The sequence below is a fragment of the Schistocerca piceifrons genome, chromosome 2 (assembly GCF_021461385.2).
Source record: "Schistocerca piceifrons isolate TAMUIC-IGC-003096 chromosome 2, iqSchPice1.1, whole genome shotgun sequence".
NCBI lineage: Eukaryota > Metazoa > Arthropoda > Insecta > Orthoptera > Acrididae > Schistocerca > Schistocerca piceifrons.
In genome coordinates, this window is record NC_060139.1 from 825,620,712 (window position 1) to 825,647,006 (window position 26,295).

Here is a 26,295-nt window from a genome sequence, read left to right on the forward strand (position 1 = left end):
ACTGAAAACTTTTCTACATAAGCTTTTGCTTATCGATGAAGCATCGTTTACAAAAATTGGGCAAATCAGTTGTTGCAGTAAGCACTATTGGTCAGTTGGAAAGCCACGCTGGCTGAGAAAAGCGGGCCAACGAACTTAGTCGTTAAAACGGGATGCATGCTTTTCAACAAATACATCATTAGTACGTCTATCACTAATGGAACTCTAAATAGTCATAAGCTTTTGCAGTTCTTAAGAGATATAGTGTCGAATTTGTTGGAAGTCATCTCACTGGACGTAAGGCAAGTAAAGTCATACCAACAAGACAGAAGGATATGAGATCATTGGACGGGCCGTTTGTGAAACACATGCAACATCATCGTTACGAGAAGACGTCGACATCCTGCATTGGTAGTTTCAGTTGTCCTCTTTGAGATCAGACATTTCGTTTCTCAAAAGTAATCAACCATTTGCTTCAAAATGGTCATCTCTAGACTAATGTTCTCTATCAGACGAGCTGCATTTTACAACTTCATTCTGTCAGTTCTCTCCTTTGTCCCCTTACAGTGGTTTTCGAAGCTAAATTTTTGATAAGAATTCGTCCTACACTTTTTTTCAAACCCATGTTTAATATTTCGACAACTAACATCCTTTTCTTTCACTCCGTCAAGTTTTTCTATTCACTTCTTCCAAATCCATACTGATCATAGTTGTTTTTATTTTACGTTTTTATTCGCACATACTTTATCATCAACAAGAATCAAGAAGAAATACACACGGTTTATACTTGCTCTTGTATACGCTTCGCAGTGTCGCTTCTGCTTTGGAACTCGTTTTGTAATACAAACTATATAATCCATCGTTTTTCTCCTAGTAATAATTCATTTTCTTGTTTATGCAGGAACTATTAACACAAATCACAGACGTAATTAGAGATTTCTTTTTTTCTAATTCCTTCCCTTCACTCAACACTAACTATTACATCAGCTACTTATTTATGCTGCTATTATTATGAAGATTTTAATATTCCTTAAAGGCTTGAGTTTTACCCCATTGAGCTAATTCATCGACTTCTCTATTCATTTTACGTTTTTAAATAGTTTCCAGCAACTACTGGTGTAATCTGAACAGTTGAGAGAGTCATTTCAGTCCACCTGTTCAAAATAAACGGTTTATGACGTTTACTCGGTCACATCGATTGATGCTATGATTTCGAATTTGCAACCTATATGAAGTAGAGAAATTTGCTCACAACAGAACGGCAACTGACCTACTTGTCTTGTTACGAGTGCAAGCGGTTATTGTTCACGTGCCTATTGCTCTCTTCCATATATCCGCTGCGTCACGGCACGGCCAATTGTTTCTCGGTGCGGGTGCTATTCTTCCGTGATATTCCTGTCATTTTTCTGGACGAGTATTTTCTGTCTCTAGCGCATGAGATGTCAATCAGTTAAGTACCTTCCATTAATCGAATCCTCCTACCTCCCATCCAACATCCTTATTTCAAAACCCTTTTTAGTTACGCTGTCCATGGAGATACCTGAGCCGCGACACCATTTTTGTCGAATCTGTAGACGAATTTGAACACCACCGATACCAATGAATCGGAACCAAATACATAAAAATTTCTTTTTGTATATCATCTTACATACTGAACCATCTGTGCCTTACTATTTAATTTACACATACGTACATTACTATACCCACTCTCGTCTATAATGACGTCTTAGGTGGCGGGGTTTTTGAAACAAAATTTTTCTTCCTTCTTCCTTCGAACATGAACTACGTGGACACTACTTGTTCGTCGGATCCGATTTAAGCAACTTCTTTGTAAAGACAGGTTAGCAAGTATTAAATGAATTATGTTCGTGGCCCTTTTTTATGTCTAAGATAGACGAAACACTTAATCTAAACAAAGCCGCATTAAAATGAAACACAATCTTACACACTTCTACCTAAGCATCAGAAGTATTGTTTTCGCACATTCTGCTGAAATTAATGCTAACACATGATCTTCGTATTGAACTATTTGGGTCAGAAGCCATGCACTGAGTGCGACAACACTGGAACGTAAAAATCAAAACGAGTTGAACGACACACTGCAGGTTGTAGCGTTGTGGCCCAGTCACGTAATAGGTTAAACGAGATACATGCTTTATCCTGGTATTGACATGACTAGTCGGTCGGTCTAGAGAGGGATCTGAAAGCAATATGGATCTGGTGAAACCTACTGCAGTTTATGCAGCATGCGATTCATTTGTAGGTGTATAACAACGTTGTGGGAAGTACTGTTTTGTATAAGGGACTGAAGATTTTACTGACAAAACCAACTGGTACAAAAAAGTGAGTGAATTAGAAATGTAACCTACAAGCAATTGAATAATAGTTGTTTCGTATTTACCATTATTAGAACATTTCATGGCGATTTCGCCTCGTTTTGTAACTTCGTGAACCGAAACTGCCTTCCCAAAATACCTGTCATCAAGACTAGAGACTCAGGGGAATTTCTGGGTGTCTCAGGATGACCGGTTATTGGGTTTTCATTCTGGACTGGAAACCTAAGATAAACTACTGTGACATTAATGATATGACGCTATACTATTAAGTATCCTCTTTAAAGGGATACATGCAGTCATTGATAAGTTATTAGGAAGGATCCTTAAACTTTGTATGTTGGTCTCCAAAACACCTGGATGTAAACTAGATAATTACAATGACGGAAATGGAAAATGTTACACCATGAATACCTTTACCGCATGCTGCCTTATTGAAGCTTATTTTTCAGAATATTTATTAGAGGGAAATCCCTTGCTCCAAAAGAAGAAACAATTAACACCACTGAAAATTTTCAGATTGCAATCGCGACGTAACATGCTCAGAGGCTGAGAACGCCATGTTTACAGCTTTCAGAATAATCGAATCACTGCATGAGGAACATCTGAGCACCCTCAAAAGGTCGTAGAAGTATTCCATTGGCTCCGGTGAAGAGACGCATCGAGTCACCACAAATGGATTATTGAGAGCTGGGGTCAGCTCTCGAGTCCCCATGAGTCGTCTACCACTGGCACCACACCACAGACAACAGAGCCAGAATCAACTGCGAAACGGAATGGCATTCTGTTTTGTTGATCAATGGCTGTTTCTTCTATCTCGGCAGTCGGATCGAAACGAAGTAGACGATTATGTAAAACAGTAACTCGCATGACCCATATCTCTTCAACTCCGAAATCAGGGTATGTAGCGAGTTATTGAATATGATAACATGACTGGTTTTGTAATTGTAGAGAGATGGCCGAATTCTCGCCAGTACTTCGCAAGAATGGTACACCCTGTCGTCGTGCTTTTGATGACCAGGGAAGCAATTGCATATTTCAGCAGGATAATGCAAGAGCTCAAGTTGTAGACACACTCTAAAACGTGTTGAGAAATGTATGCGTTGATAGACGAGATGCTATGAGATGACGTATACTGTAAACTCTGCCTCCAACCAACAATCCTAATCAACTGGTGCAGCATGTGTTCCAGGCACTGCAAGAAATTTGTCAAGGCGCCATTCGAAGGCCTTTTGCCACCAGGAATAGACGTAGCGTAGAACGGAGAAAGGGTTTAATCCTTTAACACCCATCAATTTTTGAACATCTCTGCAAAGTTTAAGAAGTATGGGACTGGTGCATCATGCTGTAATGATTTCCATTTCCATCACTGTAGCTGAACTGTAATGAGAAGGGTCCAAGCATCTAAGGTACAGCCCCTAGTGGCGGTGCATTAAGTTGAAGGTTATTCGTGATTTGTAAAGATGTGACAGTGTGCGAATGTTAGGTCTAGTACGCGACGGGAGCAGACAACTGTTTTGGGCGAGGTGTCAACTACCAAACTCACGCTGAGATAATGCACCTTCCGTCTTGTGGGCGAGGCTGGAGATGAGTGGTAGAAGCTGACCGTGAACGGGGTTGGGGTGGGGGGTATTTGACTTACTTTTGGAAACTCAAGCAGCGAGTCTTTGCTCTGCGTCGCTGAATATGTAGGATAATGTGTCTCACTGTTGGTAAGAGTCCAGTAAATTGTGTACGTAAAAAACGAGCGATCATCTGTGGCTCTAGCGCTGCTAAATGGCCGTCGGCTTTGGCCGCTCTCGGAGGCTGCGTCTGAGCACGGAGATGGTCCTCTCCTGCGTCGGTCCCCACGCAACTCCACGGGCAGAAAACACACCACATAGCAGACACAAGGTACATAAAAAGCTACTCTTGACACCTGGGAGCGTATATTAGAAGCTAGTGCAATCGTTCTGACTTTTTGTAAACATTGTGTCACCGTCCAATATTCCGCTAAGTTCCATCAGGACGATGTTTCTGTCGCTAAGAAAATAGAAGTGCATGCTGGAAAGCTATCCTAGCGTACGCAGTGGGCCTATAAAACTGTTAATCGTAAAGTTTTAATAACCACATCGAAAACATAAAGAACCTTCTGCCAGGCGCTTAAGTGTGAATTGCAGAGTAACCATGTAGATGTAGATGCAAATGTAGAAGTCATGTTATATTGTTTTTCTTTTGGCAGTTGCACACCTGCTATCCTGGTACACACTTAAACCCGACGCCACTGTACCTTAGCACGTTGCTGCAGCCAAAACAAAACGCACCGTCCCACTTGCTACATTGGACTGTCGAGCGGCAACAATACTCCAGAATGATGACAAAGTGATTTTCGAGGTAGGATTCTTTTTCCGAACAGTTAAAACAAACATGTTTATAACTGTCTCTACCAAGTCATTCGTCGTCGGAGATATATGTAGCTCTGAAGGGTGAATATGTGGAGAAGGACGAACGCAGTCAGCAAATGTCGTGGTCCAACTTGACTGCTTAGAGATGACAATCAAAATATTTTCACTACCCCATGTATGTGTTTCACGTCTACGCGTTGTCAGACTCCATGCCTTTCACACTGTGAGTAACTGCAAATATCTGATATTCTACTTGGAAAACTGGGAATTTGTATATCTAGGCAAGATAAAGACTATGCTTAACGCATAGTCATGTACTTTACCACACTATAAACAGTTCTTCAAGATCGACCCTTGTCTCCGTGGACCGTCTTTGACTAATAAAACATATACACTGCTTAAATTTTGAAAAATAATCAGTAGCAGTGGCGGACAGAGACTCCTGGCATAAGAATTCACCCTCGTCCTGCCAACACCCCTGTCAAAGAGGGTGTAGGAGTGGACAGAGGTGCACGGCACTTTCTTGTACTTGAGGTCTTGGGATGGGAAACTGCTTCTAAAAGGCAGATCGATCAGTAGTTATCAACGGCATGAGAATGCATAACGCAATGGAAACCACTGTATTAAAAACGCATTAACAGGACATATGGCCTGTATGAAAAATGTAATGAGGATCTCTGCATTGGCCAAACATTCGAGATTAATCCCCCTATTCGGATCTCCGGTAGGGTGCTGCCAAGGAAAGGGGAGAAGGCGGTGGCATGAGGAGGAGATGGAATGACCAAAGAAAGGCTAGTACTCTTCGATCAGAAACGTCGAATTCAGAAGTCTGAACGTGGCAGGAAAGCTAGCGATCATTAAATGGTAAATGCAAAGGCTCATTCTAGATATAGTGATGTCAGTGAAGTGAAACTGAAACCAAATAAGGACTTCTGGTCAGAAGAATATAGAATAATTTCAACAGCAATGGAGTTACCGTGAACAGTTTAGCGATGGCATTGTTCTCATCAGAATCGGCTGGAAGCTTTGAAGACAACAATAAGTTAGGTTTACATGCCGACGTCGCAAGCAGAATATAAAAGAGATGGATGAAGTATATGAGGATATGGAAAGAGTAATTCAGTACCTACGGGGAGATGAAAATCTAATAGTCATGAGGTACTGGAATGCAATTGTCGGGGAAGGAGCAGAAGAAAGGGTTACGAAAAAATGTGGACTCGTTAACAGGGATGAGAAAGTTGAAAGACTAGCTGAGTTCTGCTGTAAATTTCAGCAAGTAACAGCGAATATCCTGTTGAAAAATTATAAGATTTGGGATACTTGGTAAACACCTGGAAATATAGAAAGATTCTAGCTGGATTATGTCACGATCAGAGAGAGATTCCCAAATAAGATGTTGGATCCTACGGTCAACCCAGGAGCAGCTACAGACCAACATCATAGTTTAGTAATGACGAAGAGTAGATTGAGGTTTAAGAAAACAGCACGTAGGAACCTGAGTGGATGGAAATGGAATAGTGAGTCATACAAACTCTGCGTATGAAGATCACATTTCTGTGCTGTAGGGGTAGCAGTACATGAAATCTAAATGTTTAATGTATGTAATAAACAGGAAGAAAAAACTTCAGGCATTAAAAGCTTAAAGATATAAGAACCGGGCAAGAGTTAGATGAAGTACGAAACGAAGAAGTGCAGAAAAAATAGACAGGGAACGAGCTCTTCTTAGGAGAGGAAGCATAGAGTGGAGTCATATAGCAGATAGAAATAATTGGAAATCTGTTTATGGATAGTGTTGTACACAGTGGACACAGTGGTATGTTGTACATTTCAACAAGAAAGGAGGAAAAAGCTGATGCCACCATTTCTGTGGAGGCCGGAGGATTGAAAAAAAGATGTAAAGCCAGACACTGTACTTAGTTTCCAGTCCATGAAGTAAGTGAGCATTACATAAGAATTCTATGGAGATAAAATACCATGGATAAGTGGACTTATGAAATGTTTTGCATTAGCTTCTCGTTAATTGTTTGTTGTATGATCGTTATTAATGGAAAAATTTGCAAAAGTTCCTCACTGAAGAACCTAGATTTGACGTTGGGCCTTATCGTCACAAAGTAGGCAAACCGTTTTCAATTTTTTACATCAAACAACAACTAATTTATTCGGTCCGGTGTTTAACCTACATACATCCGCAGTACTGGTTACCGACCAGAACATGTTTCGTTAAGGACGAGTGATTGTTAACGAAATTTCAATAAAAATAGAAATTGCGACTTCTTGAAAAATCGGCCGTGTGCTGTGCCCCGTCATGCTGAAAGCGGGTAAGCTGACGAATTTTCCTCGGCAGGTCTTCTAGGGACTGTGGGAGAACGTTTTGTACACGATTCCGATCAGAGTACCAGTAAAAAGAGAGATGTAAAAGTATAAAGGGACATAGTAGTCTAATAATCATAGGGGATCAGAATACGACAGTAGGGGACGGAATGGCAGTGAGAGTTACGGGAGAATATATGCTTGGTTGTAGAAATATTAGAGAAGGTAGACCAATCGAGTTTTGGAACAAATTTAAGTTATTAATAGCGAATACACTCTTCAAAAACCACAAGAGGAGGAGGTATATGTGAAAAAGGTTTCGAGACACGGGAAGATTTTAGGTGGATTACATCGAGGTCAGACAGAGACAAAGAAATAAGGTATGGGATTCTCAGGCGTATACTGGAGCAGATATGGTCTCGGATCACACAATGATAATCTTAAAGAGCAGGTTCGAGTTTAAGAGAACCGTCTGGAAGAATCGATGTGGGTTAGGGAATTACTGAGAAATGATGAAACGCGGTTGAAGATCTCTGAGACTGTAAATACTGAGGTAATAAACACCACAGCAAACAGTTCAGAATTTTTGTGCCACGAGAATTTCGGGTTAAATTCTAGAGGCCCTTGTATTTCCACCTTCTCGAACACTCGTTATTTTAGAGATGTGTGTGGTAACGTAGAACTGTGTCTATTGCACCACAATTATGAGTGTGCAGGACGAACGTGAATCGGACGCATGGTCGGCGTGGGCAGGTAGTCACCGAGCCCGCCTGAGGAGTTACACGTCCAGCTCAAAGAACAAGCGCGCCGTACTTCGTGCGACGTCGAACATTACTGTGTGAACATCTGAATGTTGTTGAAAGAAGAGAAGAGACAATTACTTATTCATTCTCTTATTTTCGTATGGTCCGGTCAGTTGTCTTGTTAAACCTGGGGAGATTTGTAGACTGTACTTATGGAAAAAGGAATGTGATAGTTTCGGACGGACCGGAAGGTGTCGAGCTTAAGAAAAATATTTTAGTTCTATGAAAACTGTTATGTGTGATGAAAATACAGTGAGATTGAGGTCAAAGCATTCTCGAGTGTACGGAGTTATTTTAAAAGTATAAAAAATTGCTCCAATGTAGCATCTTATATTCGGAGAATAAGTTTTGCAGGACATCGTATCCGGCTATCCTGGAAAGAAGATCGGCGAAGCAACTCCAAGTAAGTTCGATAGCCAGGGGGGAGTGTGTCTTGCACACCAGTATCACACTGCCACCCTTAATCACCGGAAACGGCCAGAGAATTTTGACAGACAAACATAGGTACAAGGAAGGTACCTGCGAAGAAATCATGGGTAACAGAGAAATACTTCAGGTGATCGACGAACTAAAGAAGTACATAAGTGTTGAGGAAAAGACTGGAGTACAGCAATAAAACTCGGTTACGAATGAAATAAATAGAAGGTGTTTCGAAGACATTAAAAATAAATGGTCGTCCGGTGAACTGATCAGGGTTTTGGAAAATGAAAAGAGCCTTCGGCGAAATTAGAAACACATACGTCAATATTAGGAATGTAAGAGGAACCTCGCTCTTAAAGAGAGAATACATACATGGAAGAAACGTGCAGTATTAGAGTCAAACATAGTATTAGAAAACTTTCGATCAGATCAGACGGACCACACCGATAATATGCCCTCGGAATATCGAATGTCATTGGAGGAAGTAACAATCAAACGCTTATTCAAGTTGGTCTTCAGAATATTTGAGACTGGAGACAAGTCATCAGAATATCGGGAAAATGTCATGCACACAACCCTGAAGACTAAGGGTGAATAAGTGCTGAAACTGTCTTACAACGTCCCATGGATCCAAGATCCTGACAAGATTAATATGCAGAAGAATGGAAAAGAAAATCGCGGATCTTCTGCAAGACGATTGTTTTGGCTTTAGGGAAGGCAAAACCACCAGAGCACTTGGTAAGGGAAACAAGATTTAAGAAAAATCATGTTCATTGCATTTGATGACCTAGAACAGATAATCGACAATGAAAAGGGGCAAGATATTCGAAATTCTGAGAACAATAAATTCTTCCAATGAATCACAGTCTGACGTTTGCTTTACCTGCAATTAATTGTTTCACTTTAAATCTCTTCGTACCCCAATGTATTTAATGGATGTGACTGTTTCTAGTTACTGTTGGATAATCGTGTAATAATGTAATAACGAGTCTTTAGCCTATTATGCACAATAGGTTACTTTTTATGTTGAGAATTAATCGCCAATCAGTGTACGAAACGTCGATCCTCCGCAGGTTTTCTGCTTTTCGCAACATCTTTTTAGTGCAGTTCCTTCCACATACTAGTTCGCGATCAGGCTCGTGCAGCTTCAACGTTATGTACCCTCCTATGAGTCGTCAGGCGTATTTTCTATGGTGTTTCGGCGATATTTCCAATTTTATTTTTGCAGTGTGTAGCTATAGTCAGCCCAGCCAAATACTGTTCATCAAGTCTTTCATTCCACGCTCATTGTCAAAGGAAATCGTCAGTTTTATTCCCATTACAAGCAAATTGATTTTTAAAGCGTAATTTTACTTGCCCTGTCAATAGTCCGCTCCCTAATTAGTCTAGTGTGATATTTATTTTATCGATATGTATTACTACCGGTACTTCAGTAGCAATTGAGCCACACTGATGCATTTCAAAATAATAACTAATTTATATATTTAAAAAATAAGTTAGTTTTCATCTTTTTATTACCTTGGCCTTTCTTCTCTTTTTAGCATTGTTACCTTTTAGTTTTTCATTACCGGGCACTTTTTTCTCTTCTTAGCACTGTTATATTTTAGCCTTATTTTTGTAGTCTAATTTTTATTCTATTGCACCACGCATTTTACTTTATTATTTCCTTACACTGCTTTGAGCATTAGGGTTTTTCTGTGTCTTTGTACATAGTTTTCAATCTAGCATGTCCTACATTGCGTAAATTTTGTCATGCCTTGTTACGTTGTTAATTATTTCTCTATTTATCGATTACTATTTGAATTTTACCCAGCCATCAACTGCACACCCGACGGTAACGCCGCATGGCGACTGTCATTATCACTAGTTCAACATTTTCTTGTGCTCCTGTCATTCATAGGTATGCACAATGTGATGTGGTCGGGCCTCGGGCGCCGTTCTAGTGTACGGCAGGTTGACAGTCTGCGCTTAACATATTATTCTGCACTGCTACGTCTGTAGTAGACTCCATGACGTAAGATGCGTTTTCCGATTTCTCCTTCGTTGTCTATTCATGACTGATCCTGGTGCTTTTATTTATTAATCTTTAAATTTTTATTTATAGATTGCCTTTTAGGACATCTTCTCGTTTTCATTCCCTCTTTGACGGACGCTTTTTGGCAGAATGTTTAATAAGTGAGTTGCATTACATTTATCAACATAATTTTGTTCGATCAGTGCCTGAAGTTTATTTTGCTTTTAAAGTAATCCAGGGCAGGACCACGCCGGATGAACTGTTATATCATACTCCCCACATACTTTCAAATAACCCGATGGTGCCCTGTCGGCGTGAAACGCGAAGAGTTCTTGAGTTAGTATTAGTGCTCCGTGCAACTGTTCTTTAAATAGTTTTCAATCTAGCCCCAAAGGTTATCTGATATTCCGAAAATCTTGTTTTGTCCATTAAGTAACAAGTGAAATTGCGGCATGCCATTGCTTGAAATATACGCTCCAGGTGTCCAAGAAACAAAGTCCAAAATCGAGCTTTACGTTAACAACACAAAGAATGAACACCATCACTTTAACTGAAAATGTTCTACCTTCACATGACAACTGTCAGGTGTTAATCATCGTACTATGTGTCAGCCTGACTGACGTACCCATCTTGGACGGCGAGTCCTTGAGGTGGTTGGCCTTGATGGCGTTCATGCGCCAGTTCTGCGGACAGCCGCCTGCGGAGGCGGGCCCGCCGCCGGGGCCCCCGACGCTGCCGCCGCCTGCGCCGCCTCCGCCCCCAGGCCCGCCGCCGCCGCCCACGCTGCCGCAGCCGGGGTGCCCCGGTCCCGCGGAGCCGCCCGTGCCGCCGATGCGGGGCCCCCGGGGCTGCTCGACGGGCAGCACGCGCCGCCGCTTCTTGGGCAGCTTGGCCCTCGCCTGCGTGTGCGAGTAGTACATGGCGAAGTTGCTGACGATGACGGGCACCGGCAGACCTATCGTCAGCACGCCGGCCAGGGCGCACAGCGCGCCGACGAACATGCCCACGTACGTCTTGGGCACCATGTCGCCGTAGCCGACGGTCGTCATGGTGACCAGCGCCCACCACAGGCCCAGCGGGATGCTGTTGAAGTCGTTGTACGGGTTCGCCTGGATGCGCTCCGCGTAGTAGACGAGGCTCGCGAAGATGACGATGCCGAGCACCAGGAAGAAGATGAGCAGCGTCAGCTCCTTGGCCGACGCCCGGAACGTCTGGATGAGGATCTTGAGGCCGGACGAGTGCCGCGTCAGCTTGAACAGCCGCATGATGCGGATGATGCTCAAGAACTCGAATATGTCGGCGTTCTCGAGGTGCGACGTCAGCTTCTGCAGCACCAGGTCGACGTAGAAGCTCAGCGTGGCGATGTAGTCGATTATGTTGACGGACGCCTTGATAAACTCGATGCGGTTCGGCGACGCGATGAAGCGTATGAAGAATTCGAACGTAAACCAAGCGTTGCACACGCACTCGAAGTAGAAAAAGGCGACGTGCGCCGTCGTCTTGGTCTTGTCGAGTACCCACGCGGTACCGTTGGAAGGCGTCATGACGGTCATGTTGCGGATGACGGGCACGCGCATGTCGGGGTGCGTCTTGAGGCAGAAAGACAGGATGGAGACGCAGATGAAGAACACGGAGATGACGCCAATTATCTGCAACAGCGCAATGAGCAGGTGTGAGATGCAAAAGCTAATGAAAAATACATAGACATAATGTAGCATATAAATAATTAACTCTCAGGAAGATACGAGGGTAGTTCTGAGAGTAAGGTCCAATCGGGAACGAAATGGATACCACTGCGAAAATCAAAAATCAGTACAACGAGAAACCAGTAAAAAATTGCAAATTGTACTCTTTCTATTCACTGGATGACAAGTTTCGGGCCGAGACCCATTTTCGTATCTTCGTAACATACTCAAAAATGGTTTTCCCGAAGACGTGAAAGGGTATACGGTGTAACTGTGCGTTGCACGTGTTTGACTTGGCTTTCACGTCTTCGGAAAAACCATTTTTGAGTATTTTACGATGATATGAAAATGAGCCTCAACCCGAAAGTAGTCACCGTAACATACTCAAAAATCGTTTTTCCGAAGACGTGAAAGCGTATATGCTGTAACTGTTCGTTGCACGTGTTTGATTTGGCTTTCACGTCTTCGGAAAAAAAATTTTTGAGAATGTTACGATGTGGGTCTCGGCCCGGAACTAGTCATCCAGTTGATAGAAAAAGTAATACTTGATACTTTGAACTGGTTTTTCGTTGTACTGGTTAATAGAAGCTGCTGACACACAGGTATTCCCTTGCTGGAAGATTGTAAAACAAAAAAATGTTTAATTTGCAAAAAATGGTTCAAATGACTGTGAGCACTATGGGACTTAACAGCTGAGGTCATCAGCCTCTTAGAACTTAGAATCACTTAAACCTAACTAACCTAAGGACATCACATACATCCATGTCCGAAGCAGGATTCGAACCTGCGACCGTAGCGGTCGCGTGGTTCCAGACCGAAGCGCCTAGAACCGCTCGGCCACACCGGCCGGCTTTAATTTGCCACAGTTAGCTACACCTTCCAGCTACTCCTATGAATAGTCACCGCTCCGACCTAGACATCTGTCCTACAATTGTAGCAACTGTCCAGTACCGTCGGTGGCCTAGCGGGTCTAGACGCTTCAGTCCGGAACCGCGTGACTGCTACCGTCGCAGGTTCGAATCCTGCCTCGGGCATGGATGCGTGTGATGTCCTTAGGTTAGTTAGGTTTAAATGGTTCTAAGTTCTAGGAGACTAATGACCTCAGATGTTAAGTCCCACAGTGCTCAGAGCCATCTGAACCAGTACCGTCGTCATAGATGGCAGCCGCCTGTGCTTTCCGCCAATTCTCTATGCTCGTTGTCTACGTCACAACCAGCGGTTCACGAGAGCAAATATGAGACTCAAGGGGGGGGAAGAGGGTCAATTACGGGCTGTATTTGAGTGATCAAACACTTCCCACAGAAAACGCTGCAGCAACATCTTCATTGTCTCAGCAGAGTGCGGCCGAGAATAGTCATGAAGAAGGAAACATGTTACAGTTGTGTTTCCGGGCTGCATGGCATCAGGCACAATCTCTTACCAGGCATTAATAGTTGGTGGAAGACACTATTGTCTTAGACATCTTTACGTGCTCAATGAGCACTCAGGAATAAGAGGAGAGACACGACGTGATCGATGGGCATACTAGAGACACATCTGTGCAAAGCTTCATCGAGTTTTCAATGTGGTTTCCATTTCGCAATCGACCGGATTGTATTTTCAAAATAGTCATCGTATTGAGAAATAGAACAATAATAGTAGTGAAGTGTGCACTGAGAAGTAACAAATTTCTAAATAGTCATGTAGAGAAATTAAGAAAGGTCACATTTAGAGAACGAGCCCCAGCAGTAACACACAAAAAAAAAAAAAAAAAAAATTCTTAACCCAGTTGGTTTCGGAAAGGACATTAGAATCTGGATGAAACTGGCATAAAATAACAATAAATTGAAAACGGAACTAAATTCAGAAACAAAATTAAGAAGTGGGAACCGTCGTCGAAATGAAACATTTTCCAGAAGACCACGAAGGAAATGAAAAGCAGAAGATAAAAAAGATGAATCATTCGAGAAAGTGAAAAGCTAACTTAAGAGCTTAAATGTGGCTGTAACGAAAATGGAATCTTGAAGGTTTCATGGTGTAAGGAAGGCCAAGAAAGAAGAGCTCGGATCTAAAAGTGTGTACGACATGGATAGAGCTCCTACTTCGAAGAAGTGATGACGGTAATAAATAAATAAAAGAATGGTTCAGCAGCGGGATTAAAATTCAAAGAGAAAGGATGTAACTGATAAGACTCACTGCTGCCATATCAGTAAAGTACAGAACAGAAATGAACAGTTTAATGAGAATATGGATTGAGGGTAAATCGGAGATAGACGAAAGTGGTGAGGAGCAGCCGGGATGAGGTTAGCGATAAACTAAAAACAAAAAGCTATCGCTTTAAAATATCGACCTTAGTTTAAGGAATAAATACGTTTCGATCACAGCATGGTATGGTAGTGAATGATGGACAGTTGGAAAACGGGAAAAGAAAGAGGACAAGTGTCTGAGATGTGGTGCTGTAGAAAGACAATGAAAATTTTCTGAAGTCTTAATGAGGAGGTTGTTTGCAAGTCTTTGAGAAAAGGAGCTAATGGAAAACACTAAAACGAAGGAGTGTCAGGATGATAGGACATGTGTTAGGTCAGGGGAAAATAACTTCTAAGATACTAGAGGGAGCTCATATGGTAGAAACTATAGTGGAAGACAGAGAGTTGAACACCTCCAACAAATAATTAAGGATGTTAGGTGCAAGTATGCCTCTGAGATGAAGAGCTTGGCATGGGAGACGAAGTTGTACTAGGCTGCATCAAACCTGTTGGAAATCTGACGACCCAAAAATAAAATAAAACTGAGTACACTGTATGTGTCATACATAAATCAAGAGTGAGCGGTAACAAGTGACGCAAATAACTATAGTGTGCAAATAATATCCACAAAGATGGTGTGTTACCAGCATCCCCATCCAGTTCTGGGCAAGTAAAACTTTGTAATCAGCAATAAACTGTAATTAAACTACATGAAAATATAATGTTCGACAAAATAAGTTTTCAAGCGTGGCTGTGATTGCTAATGCTACATGACTGAAATATTTTAAGTAAAATTTATTTTCGTTATATTTTTGCAGATTTACCCATTATTCTCTGTAGGGACAAATATGGAGGATTATAGAATTCACCGACTACCAATTTGATCGAAGTAGGTATCTTGAGGAGTATTTGAACTACGTAGAAGCTTATATTTTCTATATGTGAATTTTTAGTGGCTATTCTCTCACCAGTAATAAACAGACAAGGCTCCAAAAGAAATTAAAAAAAAACATACTTTTAGGACAATAATGTCTGTTATTATTTTACTATTACTATGAGTACTTCAGAATAAGAAACAATTGAAAATAATAATGATGGGTAAAGTAATACTATATATTCCAATTGACTCTCAAAGTGATTGAGATAATTTTAACTTTAGTAAGTCCATATTGGTGTGTACTGGTTCAGGCGTTAAAAGATGTCTCGATAGCGATCATAATCTGAAACAAAAATAACGTTCATATCTCAGTAAGCATACTGCTCTACAAAAATGTCTCTGAGCACTATGGGACTCAACTGCTGTGGTCATAAGTCCCCTAGAACTTAGAACTACTTAAACCTAACTAACCTAAGGACAGCACACAACACCCAGCCATCACGAGGTAGAGAAAATCCCTGACCCCGCCGGGAATCGAACCCGGGAACCCGGGCGTGGGAAGCGAGAACGCTACCGCACGACCACGAGATGCGGGCTACTGCTCTACAGTGAAATGATAGTCAATCAGCAATGAGGCCGTCTGACAAGAGATAACAATATGACGTCGAGTTCCGTCGGTACAAATGGAATCGAATGTTTATAACTCTTCTGGTGTCTGTAATTTATTTCATAAACTTGAAAGTAAATTACCAATAAAAATATTGGCAGTTATTTGCATATATGCTAAATAACAAGAACAACTGCTTTTATGTAATGAACAATAATTTTCAAAACAATTGCTTTTATGAAATGAACAATAAATTTCCTAATTTTAAGTTCGCTGTGATTCTCTCTTTTTCTAGTGTTCTGATAAGAATTGGTATCTCTTGTTTCCTTGTTCGTCTGTTAACGAGGAGTATTAAATCAACGACGGTATTTAGAGAAGTAGCAAAGGCTCACAATTGGAGAAAGAGAAGAAAGAAAATCGACCAATAAACATTTCGGTATTTACGTTAACATGGCTTAGGGAGACAACTGAAAATGTAAACCTGCACGTTCGGGTAGTGATTCAAACCTTCGTCCTCCCGAACTCGAAAGTGCAGTTACCAACCTTACATAGGTTTCTGTTTTGGGGCTTGTGCTTGAAACCAAGTGACACCAATTCTGTTGAGACACTTACCCAATGGCCTGATTGGGAATTTTATTTCAAATAATGGCTCACAAAGATTTTATGTATAGCCTGACAGGAGCAAAAAGCTGTAAGATCTTTGGCAACAAAGCGACGGAAGGGAAAAGAAACGCTCGACATCAGAGGAAATATCCGTTACACCTAGACATTTTACGGAGATCAAACTAGAAATTATTTCTGTGTTTCTTAATGATTTACAGTGATGAAAGCAGATATCAGGGAAAGTATTCTCTGATTTCCAAAACTGAATAATATTAGGATCCAACTATGAGCCGGCCGGTATGGCCGAGCGGTTCTGTTTGGGACCGCGTGACCGCTACGGTCGCAGGTTCGAATCTTGCCTCGGTCACGGATGTGTGTGATGTCCTTAGGTTGATTAGGTTTAAGTAGTTCTAAGTTCTAGGGGACTGATGACCTCAGAAGCTAAGTCCCATAGTGCTCAGAGCCATCTGAACTATTTGATTCAAACTATGAAATTTAAATAGATATTTTAAAAGAAATAATAATGATAATTTTCCATCTTTGGAGTATGATATTTGATATAAACTTGTTGCACGATAGTAAGTATCGTGGTGCACTAATAAAGAACTGGAGAACTGGAATGTTATCAAGGGTAATCTGGATGAAAATGACTTAGCATTCTGTCGATTTTCGTAACATCTGGCAGGAAATCATAAAGAGAGAACAAAGTCTTCCGTTCGAGAACGTTGCGGCAGCGTATATACAACGTAGCACGTCGCTTATGCGGGTCTGTAAGTACCGAAATGTAGGCAAGGGTTTAGGGTGGCATTCGTGTCTTTCCGACGTGCGTTCGATAATGCGGAAACGTGCTTCATGATAAAGCATGTACTCACATCGCAGGTGTTTTAAAGGAGAAGTTACGCCGTTTCAACTGCAATGAACATTCCAGCACCTGCCGCATAGCCCTGATTTCCCTCCACGTCATTATCACGTTTTCGGTCCATTAAAAATGGCCCTGAAGGTTCGCGATTCCTGTCACAGGAGGATGTGCAGCAGGAAGTTACGGAATTGAGCACGCAGCAGGAGACGTTGTTTTACGAAACCCGGTGCGTCGGTGGAATGATTACCTCAGTGCCCACGGCGATATTGGCTGATTGGCTTACCGACTCTCTGGACAGTACGGCCTTCGAACGGGAAACTTTTGATCACCACTTACATATCTTCGGTTAAAGCTGCCTACAGTTCCATCTCCAATCGCTGCGCAATTCATAAAATGCAAGTACTCGACGTCTGTGTATAGGCATTACGAATAAGTAGTATTGTTATGAAAATAATAAACTGATGGTCATTTGCACATGAACAAGTCTTTAGTACTTACATTTTGCTGAAAAAATTATTACACTCTTAACAATACCAGATAGTCGTACTGCATATATAAAACCATTTACATCTTACGAAATGAGCAGAGACTGGAGATGGAATCGTAGGCAACCTTTCAATTTGTTCACAATTACTAAATGCTGTTTGATGCGAAGAAGAGTTTTAGTTTGACACTGACCTGATAATTTAGAAAATTGAGACTCTTACTCCAAATTAAATTAAATTTGTACGTTTATCACAGTTAATATTCATAACTCCAAAAAGCCACTGGGATGGATAAGTGGACTATGCTCCTTCTGTATCAGCCTCTTTCAAGGGATGGAAAAATAAAACAGAGCAATTACGAGAAAAAGATTGTGGACTACGTAGTAAAAGCTTCTAGTACATTCACAAAGATTATATGTTGAAAGATTGTCCATTATTTATTACTGTCGTATATTAGACAATAACAGAAAATGGTGTAGCAATCGTTAACACGTGGTGTAGCCTAATATTTCCGTCGCTGCATATAAAAAACGTTCCGACGTCATTTTTTTAAAAATATCCAGCTCTAATTTGGAAGGACCTTACCTTCTGTTGCTCTTCCCCAGAGACCACAGCTCACGGTACCTCATTATTGTACTCCTTGTGATGGTATCCTTTTTTTCTCCTTACAGAAGAAAAAGTGGTTCCTGCGAAACGCTCTTTCCTACTACTACTCTGCTTTTAAGAGCAGCAGTAATTTACGTTATATCTTTACATCGCGTTTGCCACCAACTTTGTTAGAGGCAGCTTCTGTTCCATTACATTTTAATCAAGAGATAACAGCCTCTCTGCATGCAATCTTGATCGTTGTTAATCTCAAAACAAAGATCCTCAAAGAACCATTGTCTGCGAGCTTGATATACTGTTCTTGTGCTGCTGTTTCATCCATTCTTGGTTTGATAATGGAAAATGCGACAAACGACCATTCCACAATGAATTTTCGCTTTGCATCGCAGTGTGAGCTGATATGAAGAATCCCCCAGGCTGTGGTTAAGCCATGTCTCCCCAGTATACTTCCAGAAGCGCTAGTCATGCAAGGTGTGTAACAGAACTTGCGTGAAATATGGTTGGTAGGAGGTGAGGTGTTTGGGCAGGTCAGTCGGTACAGCACTTGTAGTTTTAATCTGCTAGGACGTTACATATGTCCATACAAGCAAGACTCCTGCTACTTATTGTAACGAACAAGGGTGTAACTGAACAGTTCAAGGGCTTCATCGACGAATAACAAAAAATATATGTTAAACAAGTCTTCAATACATTTTTCTGCTACTTGTGTTTTTCTCTTCCAGTAAAGTTAGTAAAAGTGATGCATTCTTGTGTCGTTAAAAACGTCGCAATATGCCACTGTTCGAATAAATACCTACAGTTGAAGAAACGAACTGAATAAGAACTGAACAAGTAATTCCAAATGTCCCTGCAGTCTATACGAGAAATTCAACGACAAACTCAGCGTCTACGCTTGGAGAAATTATTGCCTTTGAGCTACAATTAGAAATTCGTCAAGCACTTAAACAGTAGCTCATCACTACAGATACACTGCAGTACACATTAATATTACAATTTTACAACCATTAAGAGATGCTCTCTCTCTCTCTCTCTCACACACACACACACACAAACACACACAAACTAGGTCTTCATATTTGTAGGTAGTCTTTTGTCGACATGATGCGGAATGCTTCAGTTTACACAAAATGCATACACTATTAGTGTTAATATTACTGAACATATTATATTTTAGTTTACTGTTGGAACCTCACTTAAAAACAACTCGGCATTCTTTTACAAGCTATTAGTTTTTAAACAGAAATTCGTCCATTGAATAGAGGGATTTGTTCAGGAGACATGATTCTAAGTTAGATTTGAAACTCAGATTAAAACGTGCTTTGCCACCTGTAAGGCTTTTAATGGTATTGGTCACATGACCAAAGCTTTTTGTTGCAGCACATTGAACTTTTTTCTTAGACACTGACAGCTTTAGTAACGAGTGCTCAGGGCCATTTTTTCGCTCGTGTTGTAGGTATGGATGTAACTATTATTCCCAATTTGTGGTGGATTATTTATGGTAAATTTCATTAGGGAATACATGTTCTTGAGGGTGCAGTTAAAATGAGCAATTCCTTGAATTGTTACCTGCATGATGATCAAAGATGAACACCACATATCATTCTTACTGCTCGCCTTTTTACAATCTCTACTTTCGTTCTAACTGATGAGTTAATCCAGAAAATTCTTCCGTAATTCATAGGAAATAAGCAAAACTATCAGGAGTTTTCTTCGTTTGATTCTAAGATTAGGAATTATACGAAAACCAAAAGTAACTGAACTTAATTGTTTCAGAAGCTCAGTAATATGCTCCTTCCCATTCAAGTTGACAACGCTAATGCGCCCATACATTTGGAAGAATCTACGCTATATACCCTCATCTATTCATGTACAACAGCAATTCAGGCTAACACATTAATTATGGTAGAGAACTGAGTATAATGTGTTTTCTCAAAATTTAGAGACAGTCCATTTTCAAACCACTTACAAATTCATTACAAAATATGATTAACATCTCTACTGTTGCTTTCTCTCTAATTGTATTAATTACAACACCAGTGCCGTTCACAAAGTGTACCCGTGCTGATTGTTGGGTGTTAAGTGGAAAGTGATTCACAAAAATAAGAAATTGGAGTGGACCCAAAAATGGAACCCTTCAGTTTCCCTTTGCAATTTCTCCTCAGTCACTAAAATTTTCAGCCTTTCCAAAACTGTCTAAATTATTCAGCACAACGTTTTATATTTCGTCTGTAAAGTAGGACTCAGATCAGTTGTGTGTGAAACCGTTAGGTTCATAAAACTTAATTTCTTCTAAAACTGTAGCATGATCTAAACAATCAAATCAGTTGAAAAGATCACAACAAGTATCAACTGGTGATATTTCACTATGTAGGACTTGTAATATTTTGTGACTCAATGTGAAAATGACCTTTTCAGTTGAACAACCCTTCTGGAGTCCTAGATGTAAAATCATAACTTAATTGTTTCTACCTGCATGTGAGACTACACATACGTACATTACTTTTTCTAAAATTTTGGAAAATTTATTAGTAAGGACAATGGATGTAGATTATTTAACCCTTTCTTATCATCTTTCTCACAATGAGGCTTCACATTTGCAAATTTTAACCTGTCTGGAAAAATTCATTGTTTCAGTGATGCATTACATATGTTACTAGGCCATTAGTTATTAAGCTAGAGCAAATTTTCAGAGATTTGCCTAAAATTGCATCAACGTCGTATGAGGCTCCGTCTTTTAGAATTTTTATAATTCTGTTAATTTTCATGTAGGTATATGGTGGTACTTCTTGTTGCTTTAAGTTTTGTGAAATGAAATTTCGAATAAATTATCTTGTTACTTCAACTGAACCATTTAATCCCACATTTGCTGCTACATTTAAAAAGTGGTTATCAAAAGTTCTTGTAAAATTTGATTTATTAGTCACAACACTGTCGTTTGGTTTAAATGTTATGGTATATTGTTCACTGACTAACTGTCCATACAGTTATAATCCTGATACTGCATTATCAATTTCTATGAGGATGTGCATAATTGTGGTCATTCTAATGACATTCCTTAAAATACAACAGCATTGTTTGTAGTATGCTAGTAATATCGAATCATCATTTATTCTGGGCTTTATACAAGTTTCCCTACTCCTTTTACACGAGACTTTAATTTTCTTAGTTATCCATGGCTTGCTTGTTCTTAATAGATTTTCCAGGTAGCGTTCAAGGAAAACTGCTTTCCAATCATCATCATCTTGGACAGTTTCCAGCCACTGGCTGGGTCTGTCGTGAACACAAGCCTCTCCATCGTGTTCTGTCTTTCCACCATTCCCACTCTTCCACCTTCGTCCAGTTCTCTCCTCTTCTCATCACACATTCCTTCACTCCCTTCACCCCTCTATCTCTTGGTCTTCCTCTGGGCCTCTTCCCCTCCAGTTGCAGATCAAACATCCTCTTTGGAATTCTTCCCTCATCCATTCTCTTCATGTGTCCATGCCACTGCAGTCTTGATTTTTCTATCCTGTCCTGCACTGGTTCCTCCTTTAGTCTTTCCCTCACATACACATTTCGCAATCTGTCTCGTCTTGTTACACCCAACCTGCTCCTCTGTAACTTCATTTCACTAGCCTGTATTCTACTTTTGTCGCTTTTGTGCATTACCCATGTCTCACTTCCGTATGCCAATATGGGGACAAAGTAGGTTCGGTATATAATTCCCTTGGATTTCTGTGGCACCTCCTTGCTCCAAATAAGCCCCCTACTGCATTTGTAGAACTGCCCTGCTTTTCTGCACCTTTCATTTATTTCCATTGCGTTTCCCCCCTTACTTTCAATCACGCTTCCCAGGTACTTAAAGTTCTCTACCACTTGTAGTTTTTCCCCTCCACAAGTTATATCCACATTTGGCCTATTCTTCTTCCTTGTTGTGACGATTATTTCACTTTTCTTTGCAGAGAAATGCATTCCATATTGTGCTGCCGTTGCCTCCCATGCATCTAACTGCTCTTGCACCTCCTTCTCGCAATTTCCCCATAACATCAGGTCATCGGCAGAAAGCACTGCTTTCATTTTATGATATCCAATTGCATCTGATACTTGCTGTAGGATTTCATCCATAACAATAATAAACAATAACGGCGAAAGTGCACTTCCCTGTCGCAGCCCATTTTCCAGCTTGAACCATGCAGTACGTTCCCTCCCCACTTTCACACAACTCTCACTTCCGTCACACATTTCTCTGACTTCTCGTGTTATCTCTTCATCTATCTCTTTTGCGTTCAGCACATCCCAGAGCTTGTCCCTACAGATACTGTCATACGCCTTCTCAATATCCAAAAAGGCCATGATTAAGTCCTTCCCGTACTTTCCAATATTGACAAAAATTTACTGGGGAAAAATTTAATTTGGCATTAGCAGCTCTTCCTGTATATACCTTATTCCAGACCACCCTCATCAACTTCCTCTTAAAACATTGTATCCTGCTCTCATAAAGAAGCCTCACTGTATTGTGTGAACCTGTTTCAGGGAGGTAAGGTGCACTGTTTATTTCTATTAACTGTGCTTCATGATCAGACAGTCCATTAACGATTGGATGCACATCAGTTGTTTCAAACTGTGCAGTGTCTATAAAAATACTTTCAGTCAGGGTCCTGCTGTCGTGATGCGCACGAGTTCGAAAAGTGACCAAAAAAATAAGAATGAGACCTCGAAATAATGATTCCAGATCATTTTAGGAGATCTACATTGATATTTAACTTCGTTGTTAAAGAACTGCTAGATTCCACTGTAGTTGACGCCGTTTCAAGTTCCAAATAGTTCTTCAATTGTTAATCTAAATCAGGCCACCAAATATAATTTTACAGAAAAGGATTTTCGCTACGTGAGTCTCAGCACGGTGCACAATTTTCCCTTCATATTAAGTATTTGCTCTATGATATTGTAGGGACGTAGCGCAATTTATTGCCTGTATAAAAGTTGAAAGGCACTTCTTTATCTACTGAAATGTGCTAGGTGGACCCAAACCTGCACACGTAATCTCTAGAGCCGCGAACGAGATGACTGAGCTCTATGGGCGACACAGCTTCCTACATTTTCTGTTTGGCCTTGCGAATCAGCTGTTTCCAGCTTTCTTTCTCGTGAAGAAATAAAGAAAAATTACAATAAAGAGTAGACGATATAAGGAAGCAAATAGCGCTACGGTGTTGTCAAACAGTGCACCAGCGCAAGCAAACTCTGCATGTACAGCTACACGGTTACTCGGCAATTAACACTCAACTGTTACGCAGAGAGTTTGCAGACTCACTTGAAGACTATTTCCCGAATGTTCCACTTTCGAATTCCGAGTGGCCAAATTGAGCACCTAAATCTTTTGGTGTGACCTCTGATTTCTCGTACTTTATTACGATGGTCATTACTCAATATGAATATCGAAATACATATAATTTTACTCAAGAGAAGGGAGCTGTAATTTTGCGAAAGCATCTCTCCGCAACGAAAAAAAGCTTTCTTTTTAATGATTCCCATCCCAACCTGCTTATCATATCCGTGACATTCTCTCCATTATTTCACGATGATACGAAACGAACTGGCCTAGTTCGAACGTTTTAGATGTCCACCATCAATCGTATCTCGTAAGGTTCCAATACCGAGGAACAGTACTTCAGAAGAGGGAAGGTGTCTCTTTAGCATTTTGAGCGTTTTGCCAATAAAACGCAGCCTTTTGTTTGCACCTTCCTCCGCCCCCCTCCCCCTCCACGCCCAAAACGTGTTCTGTATCATTGTTTCAATTTAGGTTATTCGTAATTGTGAACCCTAGGTATTCAGATGAATCGACAGCTTTTAACTTCCTTATTGAGTAATTTGAATTTAATGTAATCTATAGTACTCTTCTAGAGAATCTCAAACTTCTTATTGTTTAGGATCGAGTGGTACTTTTAGCGTCATACATAACTCTTTACTAAATAATTCTGAAATTCGTTTTCATTTTATGATTTTACTAGAAGGTAAACGAAAGTATCATCTGCAAACAATCCAAGAGGGCTGCTGACATTTTCCCTGAATTCGTTTATATAGGTTAAGAACAGCGGAGAGCCTATAACACTTCCTTGGGGAACGACAGATGTCACTTTCGTTACATTAGATCTGCTCTTGTCAGTTACTACGAACTTAGACCCCTCTCTCAGGAAATCACGAATACGCACAACTGAAGACCACTTAGACGTTGAATTTGATTTCAAGTTGCTTGTGAAGAACGATAGCGAAAGACCTCTGTTGTGTGTGTGTGTGTGTGTGTGTGTGTGTGTGTGTGTGTGTGTGTGTGTGTGTGTAATCATCTTAAGACCACACTGTTCTCTTTCTTGTCCGATCGAGCTTTACATAAACTATGTTTCTGAATCTGTACTGATTATGTGGTAATAGATAGTTTTCTTCGAGTACTTTTTTATGTTGGAACTCGTCGATGTCAGTGGTTTGGGTCTATAATTTAGCGAATTACTTCCGTTCCCTTTCTTGGGCATTGGTATGATCTGTGAAGCTTTTCAGCTTTTAGGATCGGGTCTTTTGTCGGGCAAGTGGTTGTGTATAATTGCTTAAAATGGAGCTATTCCATCAGATCACTCGTAAAGGAAAATGACTTGTATAGAATCCGGACGGGAAGACATCTTTATTAAGTCACTTAAGTTTCTTCGCTACACCGTGGATACCTACTTCCAGATTGCTCATATTGGCATGTTTCTTCATTCCAGTTCTGGATTATTTACTGAATCCTCTATGTTGAAAGAACAGGGGAGAACTTTGTTCAATAGTATAAAGGCAGTGGGGTACTGGAGCAGACATTACACAGCTGTGAGCTATAGATTTCTCCAGAGAAATCAGTAACTATTCCTTTCACAAAAAGAACCATGCGAGAAGGTTTCAACGTTGGAAGACTCTCTGCTCATAAAATAGAAATAAAATCGCATGCTTGTTTTTTTGCCCATCTGTTTAAATCAAGAATGAGTTGGGGACCTCATATCTAAACCGTAGTTAGTACATGCGAAAAAGTATCGAAATTTTATCAGATCGGCGGGGAACTCACCCGAACATACTGCTTCCTTTATACCGCATGTTGATTCAAAGTTCAAATGTGTGTGAAATCTTATGGGACTTAACTGCTAAGGTCATCAGTCACTAAGCTTACAAACAACTTAACCTAAATTACCCAAAAGCAAGCACACACACCCATGCCTGAGGGAGGACTCTTCCTGTATAGATCATGTACGCATGGTCTATCATAATGCTTCTAAAACGTACGCAGCGTTGCTGGACAAACTTTAGCATACACTGATAAGCCAAAACATTATGACTACTCAAAATATCCACGGGTGTGCTGCCGGTCTACAGTGTCCAACGGGCACAATATTTCGGCGATCATACATGTCGCCATCATCAGGTGAACTGACGGACTGAGCTCCTGTGAACGTGTCGGTACGGAGATCCGTACGATATGGCTGCTCAGGGGGAACTGGCTTCGGTCGTGGCGGCAGCAGATTTAAATACCCTCCTCCCGCGGCGCACTCCCTCCGCCGTCCGCGCCCCGCGCCACGGTCACGCAGGGGAACAGATTGCGACGGCGTCTGAGATGACGTCGGTGTGATGGGTCAAGAATCACATTATGACTACTGACCACAACGACTTTAGATGCCATCTGCTGGTTTTATGGGTATGTGACACGGTAACAAAACTATGTAAGCGGAGCACACAAGGACGGAGATCGCCCTAGCGGAGATGTGGGTTGAAAATGGGGAAATCCATTGAGATAAGCGACTTTGACAAATGGCAGATGGTTACTACGGAGAGCCTGTGAACGAGTATTTCGAAAACAGCGCTGCTGGTGGAATGTTCTCGTGCTACTGTCGTCATCGTCTACGGACAGAGGTGAAGGACAGTGAAACTACCAGTAGGCGCTAAATGGTTGTACGTCACCGACTCTTCACAGGACGTGGGGCCCGGCGGTTTGTTTGCTCTGTAAAGTGGTATAGATAGTGATCTGTGGCATCTCTATTCTGGTGCCCGCACAAGTGTTTCGGAGCACATCGTTCTTCATATATTATTGAACATGGAGCTCCGCAGCAAGCCAC

The 26,295-nt window shown here is 41.0% G+C and overlaps 1 protein-coding gene across 1 annotated transcript in view; it reads right to left on the reverse strand.

The window, feature by feature from the left end:
* Nucleotides 1-26,295, reverse strand: part of LOC124776875 (potassium voltage-gated channel protein Shaw-like) — a 382,737-nt gene that overhangs the window by 14,515 nt on the left and 341,927 nt on the right. Inside the window, exon 4 of the mRNA XM_047252057.1 lies at nt 10,869-11,892. Within this exon, the coding sequence (XP_047108013.1) occupies nt 10,869-11,892 (1,024 nt within the window). The remainder of the gene's footprint in view (nt 1-10,868; nt 11,893-26,295) is intronic.